General features: G+C 43.6%; 1 protein-coding gene across 5 annotated transcripts in view; it reads right to left on the bottom strand.

The window, feature by feature from the left end:
• PHACTR2 (phosphatase and actin regulator 2) overlaps positions 1 to 21,253 on the bottom strand; it is a 131,625-nt gene that overhangs the window by 65,467 nt on the left and 44,905 nt on the right. Inside the window, exon 1 of one of the 5 annotated variants that reach the window (XM_077175448.1) lies at positions 7,975 to 8,221. The exons of the other annotated variants lie outside the window; for them this stretch is intronic. Within the exon in view, the coding sequence (XP_077031563.1) occupies positions 7,975 to 8,017 (43 nt within the window). The 5' untranslated portion in view covers positions 8,018 to 8,221. Of the gene's footprint in view, positions 1 to 7,974; positions 8,222 to 21,253 lie in introns of those variants that run through there. 5 annotated transcript variants of the gene reach the window in all.

Here is a 21,253-nt window from a genome sequence, read left to right on the forward strand (position 1 = left end):
TTCACTTTCTGAGCTGAAGCTTCCAGTAATAAAGAAAAGCTCTTAAGCTTGAAAAGAGTCCCCGTGTGTCTCTGAGTCTTGTCAGCAAGGTTTTAAGGTGAAAGTGTAAATTACAATAGCAGTGAAAACACAAAGTTTCATCATATATCACAGTTATTCTTGTTGTGCAAATCACTAAGTTGGCTAAAATCAATAAATATTAGAGATTTTCTGTAATTTTTTGCAAATTATCTCTAGATCATAAACTACATGATCTGTTTGCACAGATCATGCAATAGCCCAGGCTCTAAAGCCCAACCAGTATCCAAGGCCCCTGCACCATTCTTGGGCTTTTACTGGGCAACACATTAAAACGTTCAGATTCAGAAAATACAAAAAGGATTAAATAACACTGAAATGACTATGATGCATCTACTTGATGAGGATTTGCTAACAGTTTGGGCAGATGGTCAGAGTGAAGACATCTTAAAACACTAATAAAAAAGCACATTCTCAGGGGTGAGGAATGCAGGCTGATCTTTGGGAATAGAACCAGCTTTGCTCATACAGTTCCAAATGTTAGGACAGCTGCATCACAGCCTAACTCTGCTAGGCAAAACATCATTCTAATACACATGAAAGCAATGCAGGAATCAGAGAAGAAAAAGGCAAGACAGCCCTTATCTTTTCATATGAAACTTCATTTTTACAAAGCTATCATTGACACAGATTTGGTATTAACTCTCTGATGATCTGTCATTCTCATTCTACTGACATGCAACCTGACAGCATTCCCTATACTTCCATAGAATGATGGAGCAGCCATAGATCCTCATTTCTCCCTAGCTTTTTCCCACTTACACTGATTGTCACAGTTGTACAAAGCAGAAATAGAACAAAAACGCAAATAAAAGTTTCCCTCTGGACAGAGACTTTATTTCCGAGTGTCCATAAACCAAGTCAGGGACAGAAGAAATTCATGTTCCTTTGCAGTGACCTTGTATCATGCCTTGCAAGAAACTAAAGTCTTAAATCAAATTTCCTAATAATGAGCTGTCATAAGATTAACAGAGGTGATTTCAAGGTCTCTGCAGATTGCTAGTCCAAACCACTATGTGGACTACAAAGAGGCAAGGTTAAATTGATTCACATATCGTAATATTTAAACTTAGAAAAAACCTCCAAACCCAGAAGAGAGGACACCCCAGCCCTGTTACCCATGTGATTCTGGTCAAACAGAGTGAGAAGAAAAAACAGTCCATCTTCATACCCTGCATCACCTGGATATCCATGGTGATCTTCCTACCTAGTTCCTACTGAACCATTTCATAAGACACTACAGGAAATGGCACACTTCAGACCCCACCATAATTTTACATTTGCCCAAAAACACACTTGACAGTGGAGGCTTGTAGAGTTCATGTACGGGGGGGATACAAATTACTCAGTGTCACTCTTTGATTTGGCTTTGGGGCATGAAAAAACTACCAAAAAGCACCCCTCATTATCTGGCTACTTTCCCTGCCCATGGCTTGTAGGCACAGTTCCTCCTGGCTCAGAAGGGGCACCAGCAACCAGCCTCACTCTCTGGGATCTGCTGGGGGCAAAACAGACCAGAGCTACCACTGCCTGTTATTAGAGTGATTTTGTCATCATCAGCTAACTACCTCCTTTCTTTTTTCCTAAGCCTAGCACTGGCCCTACTCAAAAGTCAATCCTTACATATCAGAAAAAGAACAGGATCAGGAACCTGCCTTGTGCCAGCTAGAAAAGACAACATATGGACAGCTCAGAAATTACTTCTCCACATGGGACTTAATGGCAGCTAGTTGGAGTATTTCTGCATATCAGAAAAATTTTTCTAGCCACTGTTACAATTTTAATACAATAGGTAGAAATAAGTTCTGGGAGCAGGCTGCTTGCTGAAGTACTTTTAAAAATCCATCAGAGATTGACCCAAGGCACTAAGAGCACTCAGCACTGTGTTTTAAAACAATTAATTCAGTGAGAAACAAACTCATACCAGCATGATTTCAGAAGTATTTTTCTGCAACGTTACATTTTTTAAACCTCAAAAAGCATCAGTGTTCAAAATTAATAAAGGACAACTTTAAGGAAAAAACACACAAAGAAATATATAAATGTATAAGTCCTTTCTGTTTTTAATAGGCTGGACTATTTGATATGATGCAAACACTGATGAGGATTTGAGAGCTCTTTGGTTTCGTCCTGGCTATCTTAGGTGCTGTCCTGCTTACTTCTGATAAGTTTTCCCATTTAAACCAAGGAATTAAATTAAAAGGACTGGAAAGCATTTTGAGATCTGTAACAGAAAACACCACCTAAGGATGAGGCCATATGACTCAGGAGAAATTCCTCAGGAGTAAGAAAGCCAAGGAGGAGGATCTAGGAAGGAAGGACAACTGATCCAAGGAGTGGCTGGGATCCAGCAGCGTGGGATCAGTTGTCACTGGGGCTTAGCACAGGGGGCTCAGCAGGAAACAAGATCTTTTCATCGGGGGAAGTATCGGGGTGGTCATCTGAGAAGACAACCCCCACACAAACAGGCAGCCAGCTCTGCCCCTGCCCGGGAGCTCCTGTTCTCCTCATGGCAGATGAGGAAGCTGATGATTAACGCTGGGAACAGGTGATTAGTGGCTACCAAACATCAGCACATGAAGATATCTCAGCCAGCATGCCTGACATGAAAGGTCACGTACCATGGCAGCTAAACGAGGAGAAATTCTGGTCATGCCTGAAGCAGCCTCAGAGGGAGAGGAGGTGAGACACCAACCTGTTGAGCTCTACATCTTTGTTTTCACACAGATGTGGTCCCCATGGTGAGGCTGGTGCCCTGTGTCCTTATGAGACCCGTGTTTTGGCCGTGCCCCAGGGTGCAGGCTCAGGTTGCAGCCTCCTCTGCAGTGAGGAATTGCTGCAGCTGAGGAGCCACGGGGGCACCGCTCTGCTCCGGGGATCACAGAGCGTGTGGCAGCACAGACACTTTGTATTCCATACACATGCTACACTCAAAGGGTGCACAGTTTTTTCTCTATAAATAGTGATTCATTCCACACACTTACATTCAGACCCTCACCAACAGCTCAAATCAGAATCATGGTGTTGGGAGCATGATGAGACCCGTGCTTCCAGCAGTTGTCATTGCTTTTCATATTTCAGCTCAATAAACACAAGCGTCAAATTTTAAAAAGAGCTCTTGCAGTTCTCATTAGTAGCAGGCAAACTCATGGCTACCCATTCTGTCCAAAAACATGGCCTTTTTATACCTTTGACCAGGCATCCAAAATATCCACTCAATCAGCCTGAAGTCTAAGGCAGATTACATATTTCATTAACCCAAATTCTGAAGCTGTCACAACTGTAGTCCCATCTGACAACACTGGCAGGGTGAACAGTTTCCCAAAAATAGCTGAATAGCTTTGGATAGAAATTTAGCACCAAATGAAAACAGTACACCTTTACATTGTACTTAAAACTCTTGCATAACTTACAAAAGCATTAAAAAAAACAGGGAGAAATGAATAGGATTCCCAACGTAGTCTTATGAGAGTTCAGCCTCAAAGTCCCAAACCAATTTAAATCTCAGGGAAAAAAATACGGAATATGAGGCTCTCTGCTAAGTATGTCCTTTGTGGCTGTGGACAAGTCATTTAGGGCTTCACATCAAATGAAAGTTACCATTTCATCTCAATAGCTCTGCTTTCCACTCTTTCAAGTGCAGCAAAACCTGCAATGACCAGCTGACAGGTGTGTTGGAAGTAGCTCACTGCACCTGTAAGTGCTTTGAAATGCCTTCTTGTAAAGTGCAAGGAGTTTCAAAGTTCTTCCACTTTAGAAAGGAAAAATAGCCAGAGGAGAAAAACAAATTTCCTTTTTAAACCCTTTAAAAATTATTACTCTGAGGGCTTTTCTGCACATTCAGAGTCATAGTGGACTGAGTCAGGATGAGAATTTAGGTCTATGGCTGAGCATCTCCATGTCCAGCTCCTCAGGAACAGGAGGGCTTGCTCCACAACAATGCCCTTAGTAAGGCTCACAAGCAGCTACTAATGCAGAGCACTATTGGAGTAACAACTTCTACTAGACAAGTCTTGGAATTTCTCCATGGATAACCAATTTGTTTCTTTAGCAGCACCTAGAAGTGCTGAAGCAAATATTAGTTTTCCATTTCATTTCAGGATTATGACAAGCTCACCCAGTTTACACAATTACAGTTCCTCTGCACAGACACAGGTGAAGCTGTTGTTTCCTCGTCCATGAACAGGAAATCCCATAAAGCCAAGAGAGATGAAAAGCAGCAGTCTGAGAAACATGTTCACTTCTGACCTATGAGAATCATCTCACCGAGTGCCAAGGTCAACAAACAACAGGATCCTACCAGTGACTGCTTTCATCTCATGGGGGGAGCTGGGTGGGAAATGGTTTTCCTGTGCTGTTGAAGTACATTTTCATGCCCTTGAAAAAAACAAAACTGTGTGTCTGTAAAAGGATGAAATGCAAGCCAGACAGTTTGTGCTTTCTTTCTGCAAAATGTATGCGAGGAGAGGAACTCCCCCCAGCCCAGAGTGCAGCCCTGCAGATCTCATCCTTGGCACAGCAGGTCAGCACAGGGCTCTGACCCCACTGAGCACCCTGACCAGTGGGGCAAGAGTTTCCCGGGACCTTCCCTTTGCAACTTGTCCTACCCCTTCCCATACCCTCTGCTTGTGCTCCACATTCCAGGCTGAGCTGCCTGACCTATTCCTAGGAACACTAACAAGGTCTGTTTTTACTGGAAATTTCATTCTTGAAAAGGCATCGCAACTCAAGAAACAACAAAAATCTTTTCCCACCTAACTAGTTCTGCTTTGAAATGCTACCTTCCCAATATGCTGATCATGTCTCCACTGTTTGTTTCTCTGTGCTATGGTTGGTACTGAACTACCAAAGAAGAAATCTAAAAGAGAAAAAAAAAAAAAAAACAAACTGAAAAAAGTGCACAGCTCTGCTGCCCTTTAATAAGCTGTAGATCAGAAAGTAGAAGAGATAGCTTTTGCACACAATGACTGATAACCCCCAAAAACACTCAACTCCAGCCAGTAAATGGGGAGAGATCACGTTAATCAAGTCCTGCCAGGCGTGGGAAAATCAGAGAAGAGTAAAGAAAATGAACAAGGATATGTGCTCCCCATTATCCACATTATCTATATTGTCTTCCCAAGCTCCTGTTGTGATTGATGTTTGTTCACATTTTCTAACCATGGCAAATAACAAACAAGCTTTAAAAAACTATCTAAATGACTGGAAAGCTGTAACCTGGGAGAAGAAGCAAAAGCTGCCTATGGACACCAACCAGGCAATCCAAGGCCTGCTTTGCTGCCCATCTACCACTCATAGTTATGAGAGATGACTGAAGCCCAGATCCTCCTGTCCAAAACACTTTAATACCCACTCAAATGCAGCTGATGGCAAACTCTAGCCCAACCATATGGCTAAAGAAAGTTCCAATGGAGTATGAAAATCTGAAGTTCTTCCTCTCTTTATAGGCATGCTAATCCATCTGGTATGAGTCTACATCTGCCCAGTCAAGAAGGACTTTGAATGTTATGATTAGACCTCAGTCCTGCCCTTAACCCAATGGGAAAGTGACACTGGGACCTTGATCTGTTTAAATACTTCAACATATATTTACATTTCCAAGAGTAAAACCTTTAACTTAAAGCAAATCTTAAAAACCCAGCCCTTCAGGACACTGGCAGAGGTCCATCCTGAGTATTGTGTTATGTATTTATTTTATCTCTTCTAAGTCACTCTGTGACTTTCAGGAAAAATCTTTTATTTTAGTTTGCTACATCAAACCATGTTCACTTGAGCAGTCTACCCGAAGGCCCCATGGTGATTTAGCAGTGGTGCCCTCCCCTGCCCAGAGCCAACAGCCCCTCTGAGCCCTGCAGGGGCACAGCCGGGCTCGTGGGGCAGGGCCTGAGCCCTCCAGGCTGGCATGGCTGGAGGACAAGGGAGCGAACAGGCAGCAACTCATCACAGCTGCTTTTGTGTGGCTCAGTGAGGACCTGAATGCACTATTGATTCCGTAGCACTAAAACAGATTTGTAGCCCCTGCGTGTGCAGGACAGATATCTGCTTCAACTCTAATCTCTAGCAGCTGTCAAAGACTTAAATGGCTTGGAGCTGCCTGGAACACCAAAATCAACGAAGATTTTAGGCCTGCTTGCCTAAAGGGCAACCCATGGAACAGGAACCAGTGAAGTCATTCCCCTGCCCTGATCACAGACGGATAGGGCCTCCCAAACTTCACAATGGATTAAGTGTCCAGATCATGTCAGTAAAACAGACTAGAGAAAACAAATGCACCCCCAAGAATCCATGCCACCCAGAAACCTACTTGCCCCTATCATTTCTTGTTGAGGATATACCATCCCAACAATTTCAACAGCAATAAAAGTGCAGTGGAGTTACTCTGCTAGAAACCTCCCGGGGGCACTACCACTGTCTCATCACAAACTGAGGTGCTCTTAAAATGAGATAACTAAAATTTACTTGGCAATATTGAGGCAGCATCATCATAACTTACATCTTCAGATGCCTGTCTCTCACTGCTCCTGATTGAAAATTTTCTTTTCAATCAGGAAAGAATTCAACAGTGATTTTTTTTTCCTTTGAGGTATAGCTAGAAATTCAGCCCAATTATTGTCCATTATCACCCACCCAAGCAAACACAGGCACCATAGTTATCCTTGGTCAAGATACATGCCCCCCCAAGGAAAAATGCTCTCACAATAGACTTTTGAACTTGAGTTTGGTCACTTTTTTTGTACAGGAAGTTTAACAAAAATTTTTAACCAGTCCATCTGTTTCCTTACATCTGCTTTCTGATGACTACCTTGAAACAATCCTAACACACTGGCTGCCAGGTGAAACCTTCAACAGGATGGTAACATTTCTTGGAAACGGTCCAATTTTTCTTTCATGCAATGCTTGACAGGTGAGAAAAGCATCCAAGGTTTTGATTGGGATGGTGTGACTAGGAATATAACCAAGTTTGTCTGAAAATTATGCATTAATACTAAAACTATTCTCTGAAACAGCAATGAAAAAAAATTAAAAGGAGAAAAGAGAAAGTTTGTTGCCCTGTCTCCCATTTCACAAAACATTCCCACATTAACAGCAATAAGCAAATTAAGGATAAAGTTCAGACTTCAGCATTAAAGTCCACAACAGGATTTTGTTGGTTGGGTTTTTTTTGTTTGGTTGGGGTTTTTTTGTTTGTTTGTTTGTTTTGAGGATGTAAAGGAAACAGGCGTTGAGGAAAAACAGGCATGCAGGAATTTCGCAGGAAACTTCAAATCTCGCTGAAGTTAATTTAGATTCTACATCCTATTATTGTGGGAAGAGACCCGCTCTTCAGTAACTAAAACACACCGGATTATCTTAACAACATTCCCAAGAAGCTCATACTACCTTCAAAAAGTTGCAAACAGCCAGGATTGCTTTACTGGGGGGATGGGAGTGGGGGGATGGAGGTGGCGGGGAAAAGGACCCGAAACAGTTCCACTCACACGCTATTTATTTATTTTCAACAGTCTGCTTACACATAAAATGTCCTGGAGCTAAAAGCAACCAGCTGGGCGGGTTACTAGCCGCGCTCCTGGGCGAGGTGCCAGAGCTCCTTCCCTTTCCCTACGAAGGGGAAGCCTTCGTTCTTATTTATTTAATAACGGGAAAAGAAGGAGCCCCGAGCCCCGGGGAAGGTGGGAGGCACGGCGGAGCCTCTCGCCCGCCGGGGGCCGCCGAGCCGGGCAGTGCAGCGCCGGGAGCGGCCGCGCCTCCCGTTCCGCTGAGCTCCGAAGGACCGGGGCACCGCTCCGCCCGCCCCGGGACCGCGGGCACCGCTCCGCCCGTCCGGGACCGCTGCTCCCCCGCCGCCACCAGGGACCCCCGGCGGGAGCCCCCCGCCCCGCCGCCCCCGGTACTCACCGCCGGCCGGCTCGGGCAGCGTGGAGACCGAGGTCTGGCCCATGGCTCGGCCGGGAGGCGCTCACGCCGCCCGCGGGGCGCGCAGCCTCCGCCGCGGCTGCTCCCGAGGGCACATCCCGGTGCTGGCCGGGCCCGCGCTCCCCGCCGGCTGGCGGGGGGCGGCTGCTCCGGCTGCGGGCCGGCGGCTGCCGCCTGTCATCCCGCCGAGCTGCCCGCCTGCCACCGCCGCGGCCCCGGCCCTCGCCCCCGCCCCGCTCCGCCCCGGCACCGCCCCGGCCCCGCCCGGCCCGGCCCGGCCCGGGGGCTGAGCGCCGCTCCCGCCCCGGCCCCGCGCGGAGCAGCGCCGCGATCGCCGGGGTCTTTAATACAAACAAACAAACCAAAACAAACAAAAAACCCCAAAAAATACAAAAAAATCAAAGGCAGAAAACCCTCCTTTAGCTACTCGGAGTTTCCGCTTTGGCCACACGGAGTTTGGGAAGGACGGTGCGCTACCGGCGGGGCTTCCCGCGCTGCTGGCGTCCCGGTCCCTGCCTCCCCCCGCCCTGCTCCAAAGCCTTAGTCCAGACACGGAGTTATTCCCACCCCTTCTCATCCCCTCTGAAGGTACAGGGGAAACTTGAGACAGCCTCAGGGAGCGATCCCATCGCCCCGCTGGAGGTGCTTTGCTGTTGGGAGCAGTTTTCAGGCTGCGCTGCCGCCGCGAGTGGAAAAGCAGCGCCCGGGCAGGGCATGGCATCCTGACCAGGCTCGTTTGGCTGTGGCTGAGCGCTGGAAAAGTGCCCGACGCTCGCCACACACAGAGGTGCATAATCGGAGACACGACTACTTTTAGTTTTGGGAGAAAGAAGATAGCCAAGGACAGCGGTATCCAGACAGCACTCTGCCGTAACAGGCGACAAGAAGGGACAGAATGAATGGCATAAACTTATGAGGAAGATGGGGGAAAACAGACATTGTGCATCTAGCTCTAGGGCAAAACGAACAAATTATTAATTTGTCTTCCTTAAAGCCTAAGCATCATCCAAGCAGTGATATAACTTAATGCTAGAGCAAACAAGTAACTGTTACCAAAAATAAAATAAAATAAAAAATAAAAGCCCCCAAAAACTTGAGCACCTAATAGCTATTACTCTGCAGCATCTAGAAATAAGCAGAGATTCATATACATCACAGGAGGACACTTAAGGCTCACCTAAAGAACATCTATTAGCAAGACATGATGAAATTACAATTTCCTAGTGGTCTGGAAATCCTAGAGGAAAATCCTAGAGGGATTGAAGTGATGTCTGGCTAGCTGATCTTTGCCTGTGTTGGCACTGTGGTGGTGTTTCAAGGATGGAGAAGTGTGTTTGTTAGTGTGGGGCCTATACCAAGGACACAAAAGGAGCTCAAGAAGTTGCTGCTGCCTGTGTGGTAGGCAGAAGAACTGTGATTGTCAGCTAATACATGGAGAACACAACTAATGCTAGTCTTGTTTTTTTATAGAAAATAGGTCCTGGTAAACAGCTCTTTTATTTCCTCATTTTATATGATTATGCATTAAATTGCCAGAGGCTTGAGTGTAATAGACTTCTGCTAGGTAGTTGATTTAGTAAGAGAAAAAAAGTGAGTACAGCACAAAATTAATAAAGCACAAACAGATGAAGAGCTAAATGAAATGTAGACCAATTGTCCAAGCAGCACTAGCATTTAATGAAGATGTTGGTGAGCTGCAGGAAGTCTCTTCAGAGTTTTTATCAGGAATCTAGAGAGGTATTTTTCAAACAGCTTTAAAAAGACTAAATAAATCACCACAGGCAGCAATTTTAGACAGTAAATATTAACGGAGTGATAATAAGAACAAGGCAGTCACAGAGTTATCTGGATTATTCAACAAACTCAGGTCTTTCAAACAAGTTTTAATAGGGTCAAAATGAGAAAAAAGTCAGACTTGGAGGATGGAACAACCCAACCTACATGGCCAAGAAATGTATCTTTGAAATTCACTCCATACAGGAGCTTGGAGAAATTCAACATGAGCTCCTAGTGAACCAGTGCTGGTGGAAAAGGGATTGCTATGTACATACAGCTGTGCAAGTAGAAAAGGGTAGGTAGAAATCCCATTGCCTTGTTATGCTTTTTTATCAGACAAAAGGTGCTGTCCCATACCCAGTGTTGTTGTCTCTCCCTTAAAAAGATGCTGTGTGATGTGAGAGAGCTGGAAAGAGATCCACAAGATAAGATGGAAATTGCAGAAAGCGGTCTCCAACAAAAGGTGTGGAAAAAGCCAATGCACTTGGGAAACACGGACATGTTGCATTTTAACTCAAGAGTGCCCTTGCAAGAAAAGAACAGCATTGCAACACTCCTGGATGTTGAAGCACTGAAGGAAGGACTCTTTGTCTGACACCCCCAGATCAAGGTTCCATACAAAGCACAGTGTTGAGGACAACCAAGTGGGGCTTATGCAGAGAACCAGGCTGAATTCTGCAGTGGGAGCCAAAGGCAAGGGCGATGTCCCTTTGCCCACCCAAGGAAAGGATTCCAGAAGGGTGGCTTGTTGTATTAGATGACTTCTGTCACTAATTTCTCAGGATTTTTTTTGCATGCAATATTGGCACATTCATTTTTCTTACCTTGAAAAGTTATTTTTAAAGGATTTGTTTTGAGAAACTCGAGTTACCTCTTTGGAGTCACTTGTAAACAGGAACATAAAAGTTTTCCTGTCTGCCTCTGGTGAATCTCATTAATTTTATCAAAGGAAATTGTGTTCCCCTCCTGCGTAAAAGCCCAGTTTACAATGCAAAAGTGTATACCATCTGTCTGCAAGGCTTCACGTGACGTAAAAAAGTCCTCAAAGTCAATTTGTGAGCTAAAGAAATGAAATTTAGTTACCACATCCTTCATGTAACTGAAGTAGTTGCCAATTTCTTTTGGTTTAGTTGTTGTGTTTGTTTCTGTTTTTTTCTTCCTAAGTTAACTGATGGTGACAACTTTCTGTGAATGGTAAGGGAAACTGGGCTGTTGAAAGATATATTACATTTCTCATATGCAGGGCTATATTTATGTAATTGCCTCCATACAGAAAGATTCTGGCATCCTACTGACATTCACATGTGAGCATCCACACAAAATACACACATTTAATATTTGCTTGTCTGTAGACTTTAATTCTGCAGTATGATACAGGTGTTCTCATCTGTGCATTAGGTTTCTTGCCATGTTGATAGCTGGCATGTAGAACAGTTGACAGTTTAAGGATATAACAAATTATTCTAGCAGAGATTTAAGATTACAATTATGTAGATAAAATACACTTTTATTTGGTATACTTGTTTTTTAGGGTGTAGATGATCCTACAATATCTTAAGCTGTATATTCCACTTTGCACCTAAACATCTAAGAGGGTAAGACACTCAAACAGACTTCTAAGCATTTTGTAGTATCTTAGTCTTCTGGGGTTTCTGGAAATCCACAATTGCAGGCAAAGGCAAAATTCCCCCAAAACAGACAGGGGAAAATTAAAAAGAGAATTTCAGGATTAAAATTTCCATGATCATTTTAGCCAAGGCTAGTCTTGTATACTGTAGTGTGTCTTCTATCTGGTGGTGAAGCAGTAGTTCAGCTGATGGGTAGAAGAGGTGCCAGTAAGTCATGCCAGACTGTTCTGACACAGCAGCATCAATGGGGCTCCTGGAACCCATGTCCCAGGGAGATTTGAGAATCCAATGTGAGTAATAATGTCTGATTGCTTCATGCTACACACACAGAACTCTCCTCTTCTTGCACAAAGTTACTGCGTTGATACTGTGGAGAGTACTCTTAAAGAGACACTCTGCTGACCCTCAAGAAGGGAAATATTCCACCAAAAGGGAAAAAATTAGCTTCTTCCTAAATTTCAGAAGTGTTTGTAAAACTAGAATGTCTCACTTGTTGAAATGGCTGGCATGAGATCTCTTCATGGAAGATGATGTAAAACTTCCAAATTTTTCCAAAGTCAGAGTGAGATAATACACACAATGATCTATCTCACATATGAAAAATTAAATGCCTTCCCCTCAATAAAACATCAAAGACAGGTCTATTTCAGTGTCTTTACTATACTGGGATGATGGATGGCAATAGATGACTTACAGCATGTTGTTGCCTGGTCTTTACAGTTCTGTAGGTTCATGTTAAGAGGCATTTTAGATAGGTGAAATTGGAAATTGTATTTCTATTCTCTCAGTTACCAAGATTAATTTATGGCCCTAAATATAACAGAAGCTATGAGGAGGATCTATCACATTTAATCCCAGGGTTTGTAATGCAGGACTGGCAAATGTAACAGGAAAAGACTATTTTCCAGGTGCTTATTTGGAAAAACCAAGAAGATGGCACTGAGTCTAGAGCAGAAATGATCCAAACAGGTCATTTCTTATGTGTTCCACCCACTTGCAACTCCTGCAGAACTGCTGGAGATGATCAGCCCGGTCTCTGGCAGGCTGCAGAGCTGAATGATACAACAAACAAGGCAAAGGTCATGGCATGGAGCAAACACGAGCAAGAAGCTGGGTCACTTTTATAGCCATGGTCACAATAAGCTTTGTAACAATGACATTGAATTTGTACCTGTCTGTAGAGAACCTGCAGGTATTAGGGGAAGAGTTTGGGGAGAGTACCTCCACAGTCTCTTTGCTTGAGACTGAAATATCAGCTGTGATGGAGCAAAAAGCTAGTTCTGTTTTCTGTGAAACTGAATCCAGTTCTTAAACAGGCACCATCAAAACAAAGTCACAGGCCATAATCATGGATTATAACAGAGACTTTTTCAATAACCCCAGAATGTTCTCTTATTTGAAAATACTTAAAAATATATTTTTGTGTCCTTTTTTTACTTTTAATGGCTCAGCAATGCTGTGCCTTCACCAGTGTCACCCACTATTTTCAGTGCCCAAGTGTAAGGAAAAAAAACCAACTTGAAATCTTCCTTAAAAAAGAGGCTGCTGTTTTTGTGAGTGATCATCACCAGTCTTCCTGCCACAAAAATCCCCATTGCATTCTGTCTACACAGGAGAATGGAAGGCAACTATACAGAGCTGAGAGGAGCTTCTGTAGTTCAGTCTCCAAATTTGGAAGGTAAGGGTTCAGAACTTTAGATCACAGGAGTTAATATGCAAATATGGGTTATTCTGATCAAAACATACAGCAAAAGTGTTTTGGATGAGATTTGCTTGTTCACATTAAGATTGCATGGATAGCTAGGCTGTCATCGATGGAGGATCTGAGGGGCTCAGACTTGTTTAGTATTCAGATGATCTCAACTCCTGTTTCAATGCCTGTTCTTATTTATCCATACTAGATCTTTGTCATCAGAGGCAGGAAAAACAGCACAGCTGGGCAAACCCATTCCTGGTGATTTGGCGCAGATGGGTTTTCTTTCTGCTCACAAATTATCTCCAAATAGGTTCTGCACCTGCAAACCTGTTTGCTACTCTAAATTATTCACCATAGCGGTTTGCAAGCCAGTTTTGAACACAGGGAAGCAGGTGAACAATTCATGACAACAGGAGTTCAATAATTTATCACCCAGGCTGTGTGCTAGGTGCCCTCAGCCGTGGGCATCTCTTTGTGCTCTCTGACTCAGGGGTTTTACCTGTGCCTGGAGGAAACTTGCATAAAAAACACATCAGTATGGTTTTAAATGGTTAGTAATGAATGTTTATGGATCTACTTGTGTGGTTTTATCATCTGATATGTGGCTTTCTTGTGTTGTAACCTTTAACTTAACATTGCTCTTTCCCATATTAAGTAGCTGCTTAGCAAGTTTTTCTAGGAATGATTTCTACAGACTTGAAGAATGCAAGTACATTTAAAAATCTCCATTGTCATTTTAATAACAGATTGCAGTTTCTGTGGTACTGTACACACTGGACTTTTAAAGTAATTTACATACTGTGTGTGGCTGAAAGGCAGAAAATAGAAAGAAAATGATCCCAACATAAATATTTAGTGAGTTGTGAAGAGCAGATCTGCTCCTCTCCTGTGGATATTCCTCAGCTTCAGAAACTGCCCTACACCCCCACTGTGCTTTCTTCCTACATTTCCATTTCTACGTGCTTCATCCCCAGCCAGTTCTGTCCCACAAAATCTTTCAAAGGTGTTTTCTTTCCCTAATGTTCTTTAAAGGCGAATTCTAAAACTTTAAAATCCCTCTGAGATTTTAGACCTTTCCCTCCATCCCACACCTGTTGCTAATGTTTGTTTACTTTGCTTGTGATGATCTGGAGCCAGTTCCCTCGCTTCACTTCATTAAGCCTGGCCTATGCAGGAACCTTCATTTTCTCACAGAAAATGAGGTTTCTCAGGGTATTTCACCAATTGTTTGGAGTACTATTATGTTCACATCTATTGTTTTAAAAATTATCAGCTGCCTAAAGACTTCTGATATAAGTAGTGGAAGTAGTGTCATGCAGATTTTTGAGAACTACTTGTGTAATATTATGAAAGTGAAAAAATTAGAGATTAATCAGACCCATCTGACACAAGTGTTAGAGCTTTTAAATTTGAATTTACTGAAAAATAATATAAGAAATGTGTGCTCTTCAGGATAAGAATCTTGCCTCCTTTAAGAAGGGCTAAGTAGTGTTCCCTTGATGCTGGAAAGAGCTACCTTCTGTCTTTGTTTAGAGCATCAAGGGGAGCTGGCATACTGGATCACATGATGTCCATTAGCCCAGATCAGATATTCCTGAAAAACAGATGAAGAACCCCCCAGTAGGTGACACGACATATTTCCCAAAGTCTGTAAGGTCACACATACTTAATAATGTAAACGCCACAGTCCTGGTTTAAATTTTAAACCTTGAATTTTCAAAAACTCTTCTAAATGTTTTTGACTGTTAGTTGCAAGAACTCTTGATATTAATGTATTTAATGCATGATAATTTCCTTTGTGCCTCATTCTGGCTCCTGGATCCCAGCATCTCCTGTTGTGTGGCAGCGCTGTGACAGCACAGGACAGAATTTCTTTTCCAGGCAGAAAATAACCATCAGACATTTTCTAATCAACAGTGTGTTTGTCACCAGATTTCAATTTTGTCCAGGGTTCCAGATTTATGATGAAAGACAAAAAAGGACTACATTAGGAATTATAAATAGCATCCTGCCTGTCCTAGTTCAAGCCACTGGGGAAGAAGAAAGCAGTGGTGTAACAATGGCACATTGGAGTGTAGAGTTCCTCAACAGTCGGGTTTCTGCCAGGTTTTCACAGGCTTTAGCTGCTGCTAGAGTTTGTATCAGGAGCTACCATAAACAGAGTGAACAGGCCCCTTTACTGATACAAGCTGGCATGTCCCCAGCTGAGAAAATGAAGTAGGGCAGCTAAAAGCAGCTGGAGGCCTATTCTTTCTCCAGGTCACCACCTCTCCTCCACCTCTTCTCTCAAGGCCTGTTGCACCTTTCACTGTGTTCACCATAGCAGTGGCATGGTACTGGAGGTCCCTAATTCATCATTCAAGGAAAGGCTCCTACCAGCTGGACCAACTCCCCTCGGCCATTTTGCATTTTTTCTCTCTCCCCTCTGGGTATAGCAGCAGCCTCTGGCTGCCTTCTGGCTGCTGCTGCTGCAGCACAGCCCAGCTATCCAGGAGAATTCCTGTGCTCTCCAGCCTGCCCAGCTGAGAGAGAGAGAAGCAGCCATGACACTGATTCAGCTGCACTAACCATTTTCCTTAGAAAAACACAGCTCTCTGCTCTTCAGGGCACGTGTGGTGGTTGCTGGCTGTGGTTTTTCCTCTGTGTTTCCAAGCTCCTTTAATGAATCACTGCTTTTTGGCACTGAAGCAAAATAAACACATCATTTTGGATGTCTTTGCCAAATGTATGTACACTTGGAGCAGGTTTTGAATGATAGAAAGCAAAAGGTTTAATGAAATGTGCAGGCTGCGTAGTTAAAGTTTCAAAAGAGCCAGAAAATATGAAACTGAGGGTCACAACAGTATCATCAGTCCCAAATTGTTCAGATCTTGTGGATTTTCTGGAACACATGGAGGGGACTTACTAGTAATGTATCCACTAGAACTCTCAATGGGAGAAAACAGTAATAGAAAGCAGCACAGGGGTGCAGGATCACTCATCAGCATGATGGTTAGATGCCTGCCTCTTTCCTTTCCATTTCCTTTCCCCTTTCCATTTTTCTTTTCTTCTTTTTAACTGATTCAGTGTAACTACACACAGCACAGCAGAGTTTTGCACTGATGCTTCCTAGCCTATGTGAAGGGGAAAAGACATCCAACAAAAAATTTGGCAGGCATACTGAATGAAGTTTCTCATTTGCTGAAGCCAGTCGTGTGTACATACCTTGTCCTGCACTTTGGCCCTTTTGAACTGCATCAGCCTGCCCATGATTTCAACAACATTCATTTGCTCTTGCTGACTTGAGTGAGAATTGAGAAAAAGTTTCAAAACTGTTTGGCACCAGTGTTCTTCTAGTTCCTCTCCATTCAATTAGATTTTAGAATGAATGCAAATGTATTGCTGGACTATAATTAGCTCTGAAGGACAGAAGTCCACTGGGGACTGGTTCTTTTCTTTTTAAATGGCCAGCTGTAAAGACACTACCTTGAACAATATTCTGAATGTCAGCAAAGTTTCAAACCTGGAGCCATGCCTGATTAACTGCCAAAAAATCAGAATCATCTCTGCCTTTGGCAAATCAAAGTCCTTCCCTGTGAAGCTGGTTTACTACAGAAATATCTGGACCAAAATGCAAGTTTCAGCCTTCAGTTTCCCTTCCCTGTAGGTTTCTACTACTGTGAAAACGTGGATTTTTTTTTATCCTACTGGGAAAATGCATTTTTTCCACTCTCCCATGACTCAAAAACATCTGAAAGATTCTCTCTCCAAGCTGAAGAAAAAGAAGAGGGAAAAACTTCACCTTTTGGCAAAGATACAGATGGAAATTTTTGACTCAAAAGAGGATTTTCAAAATAAAATAAAAGAAGCATGTGAAAACAAGGGGTTATAGTGGAAACTATTTTCATAGCCAGCTCTAAAGTAAGCACTGCTGTTCCAGAGACACATGGTACTGATGCAAACACTGGTTCGAAGCCAAAACCCCATGCATGCGAGTGGAATCCGGAAACACTACAATATTAAATACACCTCAAAATATATGTCAGACATCTCCCCATGTCTGTTCCACTTATTCTTCACAGCAAGACAGCATGCACTTAATTCATCAGTGGCTGCAGAGCAGCAGAATAAAGAGCTGGTGGTGGACATTCTTTCCTGCACCACACTCGCCGAACAGTCTTCTGGAAGACTTTGGGCTTATTATTCCCATTTTGCAAATATTGAGCCAATATCCACTTTCCATCTGCAGCACTTACACAGCACCTATTATTATAGCATGTGAGCAACTCTTGCTGGTTCTAGGGAAGTGTTATTATCCCCAAGGTACCATTTCCATGTTTCATTTGGGGTGATGGCAGGAGTGAGTGTGCTACAAAAGGTGTGAGGGCATTCTGCTCAGCTGCACTCCTCATTGGCAGACTCTTTCTCCCATCTTTTGTCTGCTTCTTTCAGATGCTATAAAGCAGTTCTTCTTGCCCTGGACAGTTTTCTATCATGGAAAATCCCCTTTGTCTGCTCTGGTGAGACCCCACCTGGATTACTGTGACTCACTCAGCAAAGGGAAGACATGGACCTGTTTGAACAAGTCCAGAGGAGGGCCATGTAGATAATTAGAGGAATGGAGACCCCTTGTATGACTACAGGCTGGGAGAGCTGGGGTTATTCAACCAGGAAAAGAGAAAGTTCAGGGACACCTTATAGCACCTTCCAGTACATTAAAGGGGGCCTACAAGAGAGCTGAGAGGGACTTTTCACAAGAGAATGTGGAGATGGGACAAGGCTTGAATCTGAAAGGTAGTAGGTTTTGATTCCATATTGGGAAAAAATCCTTCACTGTAAGGGTGATGAGACACTGGAACAGTAGCCTGGAGAGCTGGTACATGTCCCATCCCTGGAAATTTTTAAGGCTGGACAGGGCTCTGAGCAACCTGATCTAGCTGAAGATGGCCCTGCTCATTGCAGGGGTGTTGGACTAAATTGCCTTTCAGAGATCCTTTCCAGTCCAACCCATTCCATGGTTATTTTTGCACCTACCACAATTACAGCTGTGGTGCTTGGTCTACATCTTTGCTGATCTGTAAGAAAGCCACAACCAGTTACAAGTGTCCAAAACAAAGGTGTAAAATGAATCTCCTGCTTTAGTGCAGACTGTCTGTCGGATTCACATTCTCTGAACAGAGAGAAACAATTCTCTCTCTCAGGTTTTTTCCTGGAGAAGCGGAGAAAAGAATGATCAGAACAATTCTTATCTCATTTGCTGCTCCTGTGTTTATGCACAAGTGGAATGCATTATGGAAGATTGTTTACCTGAAGGGATTTGGTAATTGGATTCTGGTGTGAGTGTTTAATTTTCTTGACCAAGCTCTGCAAGGTGTGTCCTGATGGTCGGTCAGGAGACAGTCACGAGATTTGGTTCAGTTGAGTTCTTGTTCAGTTTCAGTTTAGATGTAGTGTAATAAAGTGCAATATAGTATAGAATAATATAGTATAATAAAGTAATTAATTAGCCTTCTAATTAATTACTTTATTATACTATATTATATATTATACTATATTATATACTTCTTCATATCATGGAGTCCTGCTCATTATTCTTCCCACTTGTTGGGCAAAATTGTACTGATAATTGTCTTTCCTGCAGATTTGAGGCTTCTGCTCTCAGTTCTTGCCTCTCAATGAAAGGCAAACTGTAATTGGTGTTTTTCCCAGGAGTAGGGCTGGTGGAGCATCCCCCTTTCCACTTGTATTCCCCAGAGGTTTAACAGGGAAGTGATGTCCCCTCCCTGCTGGCTCTGTCATGGTCTGGATGGCAGCAGAGGCACACCAGCACTAGCAGAGCACAGACTGGGGCTGTTTCTTCTCTGCCTGTCTGGCCCCAGCTCTCCACAAGGCTCTTCATAGACAGGATCCACAGGGTTCACAAAGAGCAGCCAGAGGCAAGCAGGTGGGGCTGGCAAAGCTCCCAGGCTGCTCTGCCAGGGATTCATGGCACCTCTGGAATGGGAATGTGTTCTGTGGGCGTTGGCCTTGGTGGCCTGGCCCTGTACTTTGAGCAGCAATGTCAGAAAGGTGTGACTGGTTCAAGGATACCATCAGATCCAATTTCATGCTAACATGCACACTATGCACCTCTCTTCCCTCCCAAGCACTTGTTTGGGGTTTTGTTTTGAACCTTCAGAATCAGCCACTTTCATTCTCCTAACTGGAGGTAGCTGTCTTTGCAGTAGGTTTTACACACCACTTGTTTCTAAAGCCATCCTTGATGGTGGGGAACATTTCATCCCTTTTTAACTTCTGTATGAGCAAGTGTGCATGGCTGTGCATAGGGAGGGCTAAAAAGAGTTGGGTTTTGCACTCTTGCCAGTGTGCTGTAGCAGAATTCTGATCTGGTAACCTGCTAGCATCTCCCTGCTGAGGGCTGCTTTCAACAGGGCAGAAAGCCTGGTGAGCTTTGCCTCCAGCTCCTCCTGTATGCGTGGCATTTGGTCTTTACATGGTGATTGTATAAATCAAGTATCAATCTGTGACTCTCATTTTGATATTTAAATCCCTGTGTGTCATTCATTGACTTGCTTGTGGCCAGAGGAACCAGCATGCTTTAACCACGCTGCTCCTGGGGGTCTTTTTTGATCTGATTTATTTTGGGTTCATTCAGTTGCAAATCCACACATAAGGAAACTAAAACAATTGTATCAAATAAGCCAGGAGTGGTTCTTGGGAAAAGTGCTTTTACCAAGACTAAACATCAATATTACACATTTTTTCTCACTACTTTTTAATACAGCAGATTATTAATGCAGCACTTTTAGTCAGTTCAAATGAAAAAATTTCATTAAATTTAAATTCAGAAACATTAGAGCCAGATGGGCTGCAGGGGCAAAAAATGCAGAGACTTTTTAAAGCTAATGTAAATTTACTATTATTGTTTTCAGCTACAATCCAATTAAATTGGGCTGACAGAAGAAATGCTCAGGAAGATAGCTTCTCTGTGAGGAAAATCTATTTAAAAATAGTACATCAGATGTTTTCATGGTGCTGTGGCTCACTGAATTACATTCCAGTATAGACACAGCAAAGCTGATGTGGGAGAGCCAGAAATAAGACCTTTACTGGTATGTCACCTACTGGGAGAAAAAGGACTTAATTTCAGTTTTTGCAAGTATTTAGGTGTAGAAAACATTAACCCAAGAAGACCCCTTGTGAAAGGAAGAAAATGCACATTTCTGAAAACAGGACCTACTTGGGGAGCTCTTGTGGCCTCTTCCACATTCCCTGGTAGCACTGGGAACCAGGCAGCAATGCCAAACTCCATCTAAGACCTCATGTGGGTGCAAGGCACAGCCCCATGCCATGCAGAAATGCCTTCATGTGCACTGCAGATAGCTTGTACTGGGCTCTCTGGATGGAAGACAAATGCCTTTGGTTGTGGGGTGTGACCCACAAAATCCAGCTTGGCATTATTTTCTGTAAAGTCACTTGGAGAACTGTGCTAGCTGGTGATAAAAGAAAAGGTATCCTACATAAGACACCCACAAGCACTCCATTTCTCTTTTTAAACAGTTACCCTTTCCAGAATACCTGAGACATTTAATTGTATGTTAGCTGTGTGGCACAGTAAATAGTTGTTCCCCCCAAAATCAGTAAGCAAGATTCTGTATAGTCTCGTGTTGCAGTGTGATGCAATAGCCTGTTTCAGCTATTCCAGTTCCTCCCCCAGGTGTGCCAATACCCTCTCCCTTCCCCTTCCCTTGCCTCCTGCTGAGAGCTGTCCGTCAATCTTGGTATTCCAGAAAGGGCATCGTGTGATTGGCAAAGTTCAAAAGATGCCTCTCAGCCCTGGGGACATTGGGCATCCAGGTGTCACTTGGCCCCTGAGACTTCCCCCTTCCTACCTGGTTGGCAGCACACCTACCCCTATCCTCCCCCTTCTCCCCGGGCTTAAAAGACACGGGACCACGTGTTCTTCGTTCTGTTGGAGCTGTTGCTGCATTCAGAGATCTGTGATTTAGGAATAAAGCTCTGGATTAAACCCTCCGGCAGAATCTGTCTCCTTTTCCCTTCACCATCGCCTAAAGCCTCTCCACCACAGGTAAACCTGAGTTCCTGCTTGCCTGGGCTTGTCCCAAGTGCCAGCTGCAGCATCCAGCCAGCCAAAGGTGTCTCTGAGGTGAAACACCACAGC

The sequence above is a fragment of the Agelaius phoeniceus genome, chromosome 3, assembly GCF_051311805.1.
Source record: "Agelaius phoeniceus isolate bAgePho1 chromosome 3, bAgePho1.hap1, whole genome shotgun sequence".
In the NCBI taxonomy this organism is placed as follows: domain Eukaryota; kingdom Metazoa; phylum Chordata; class Aves; order Passeriformes; family Icteridae; genus Agelaius; species Agelaius phoeniceus.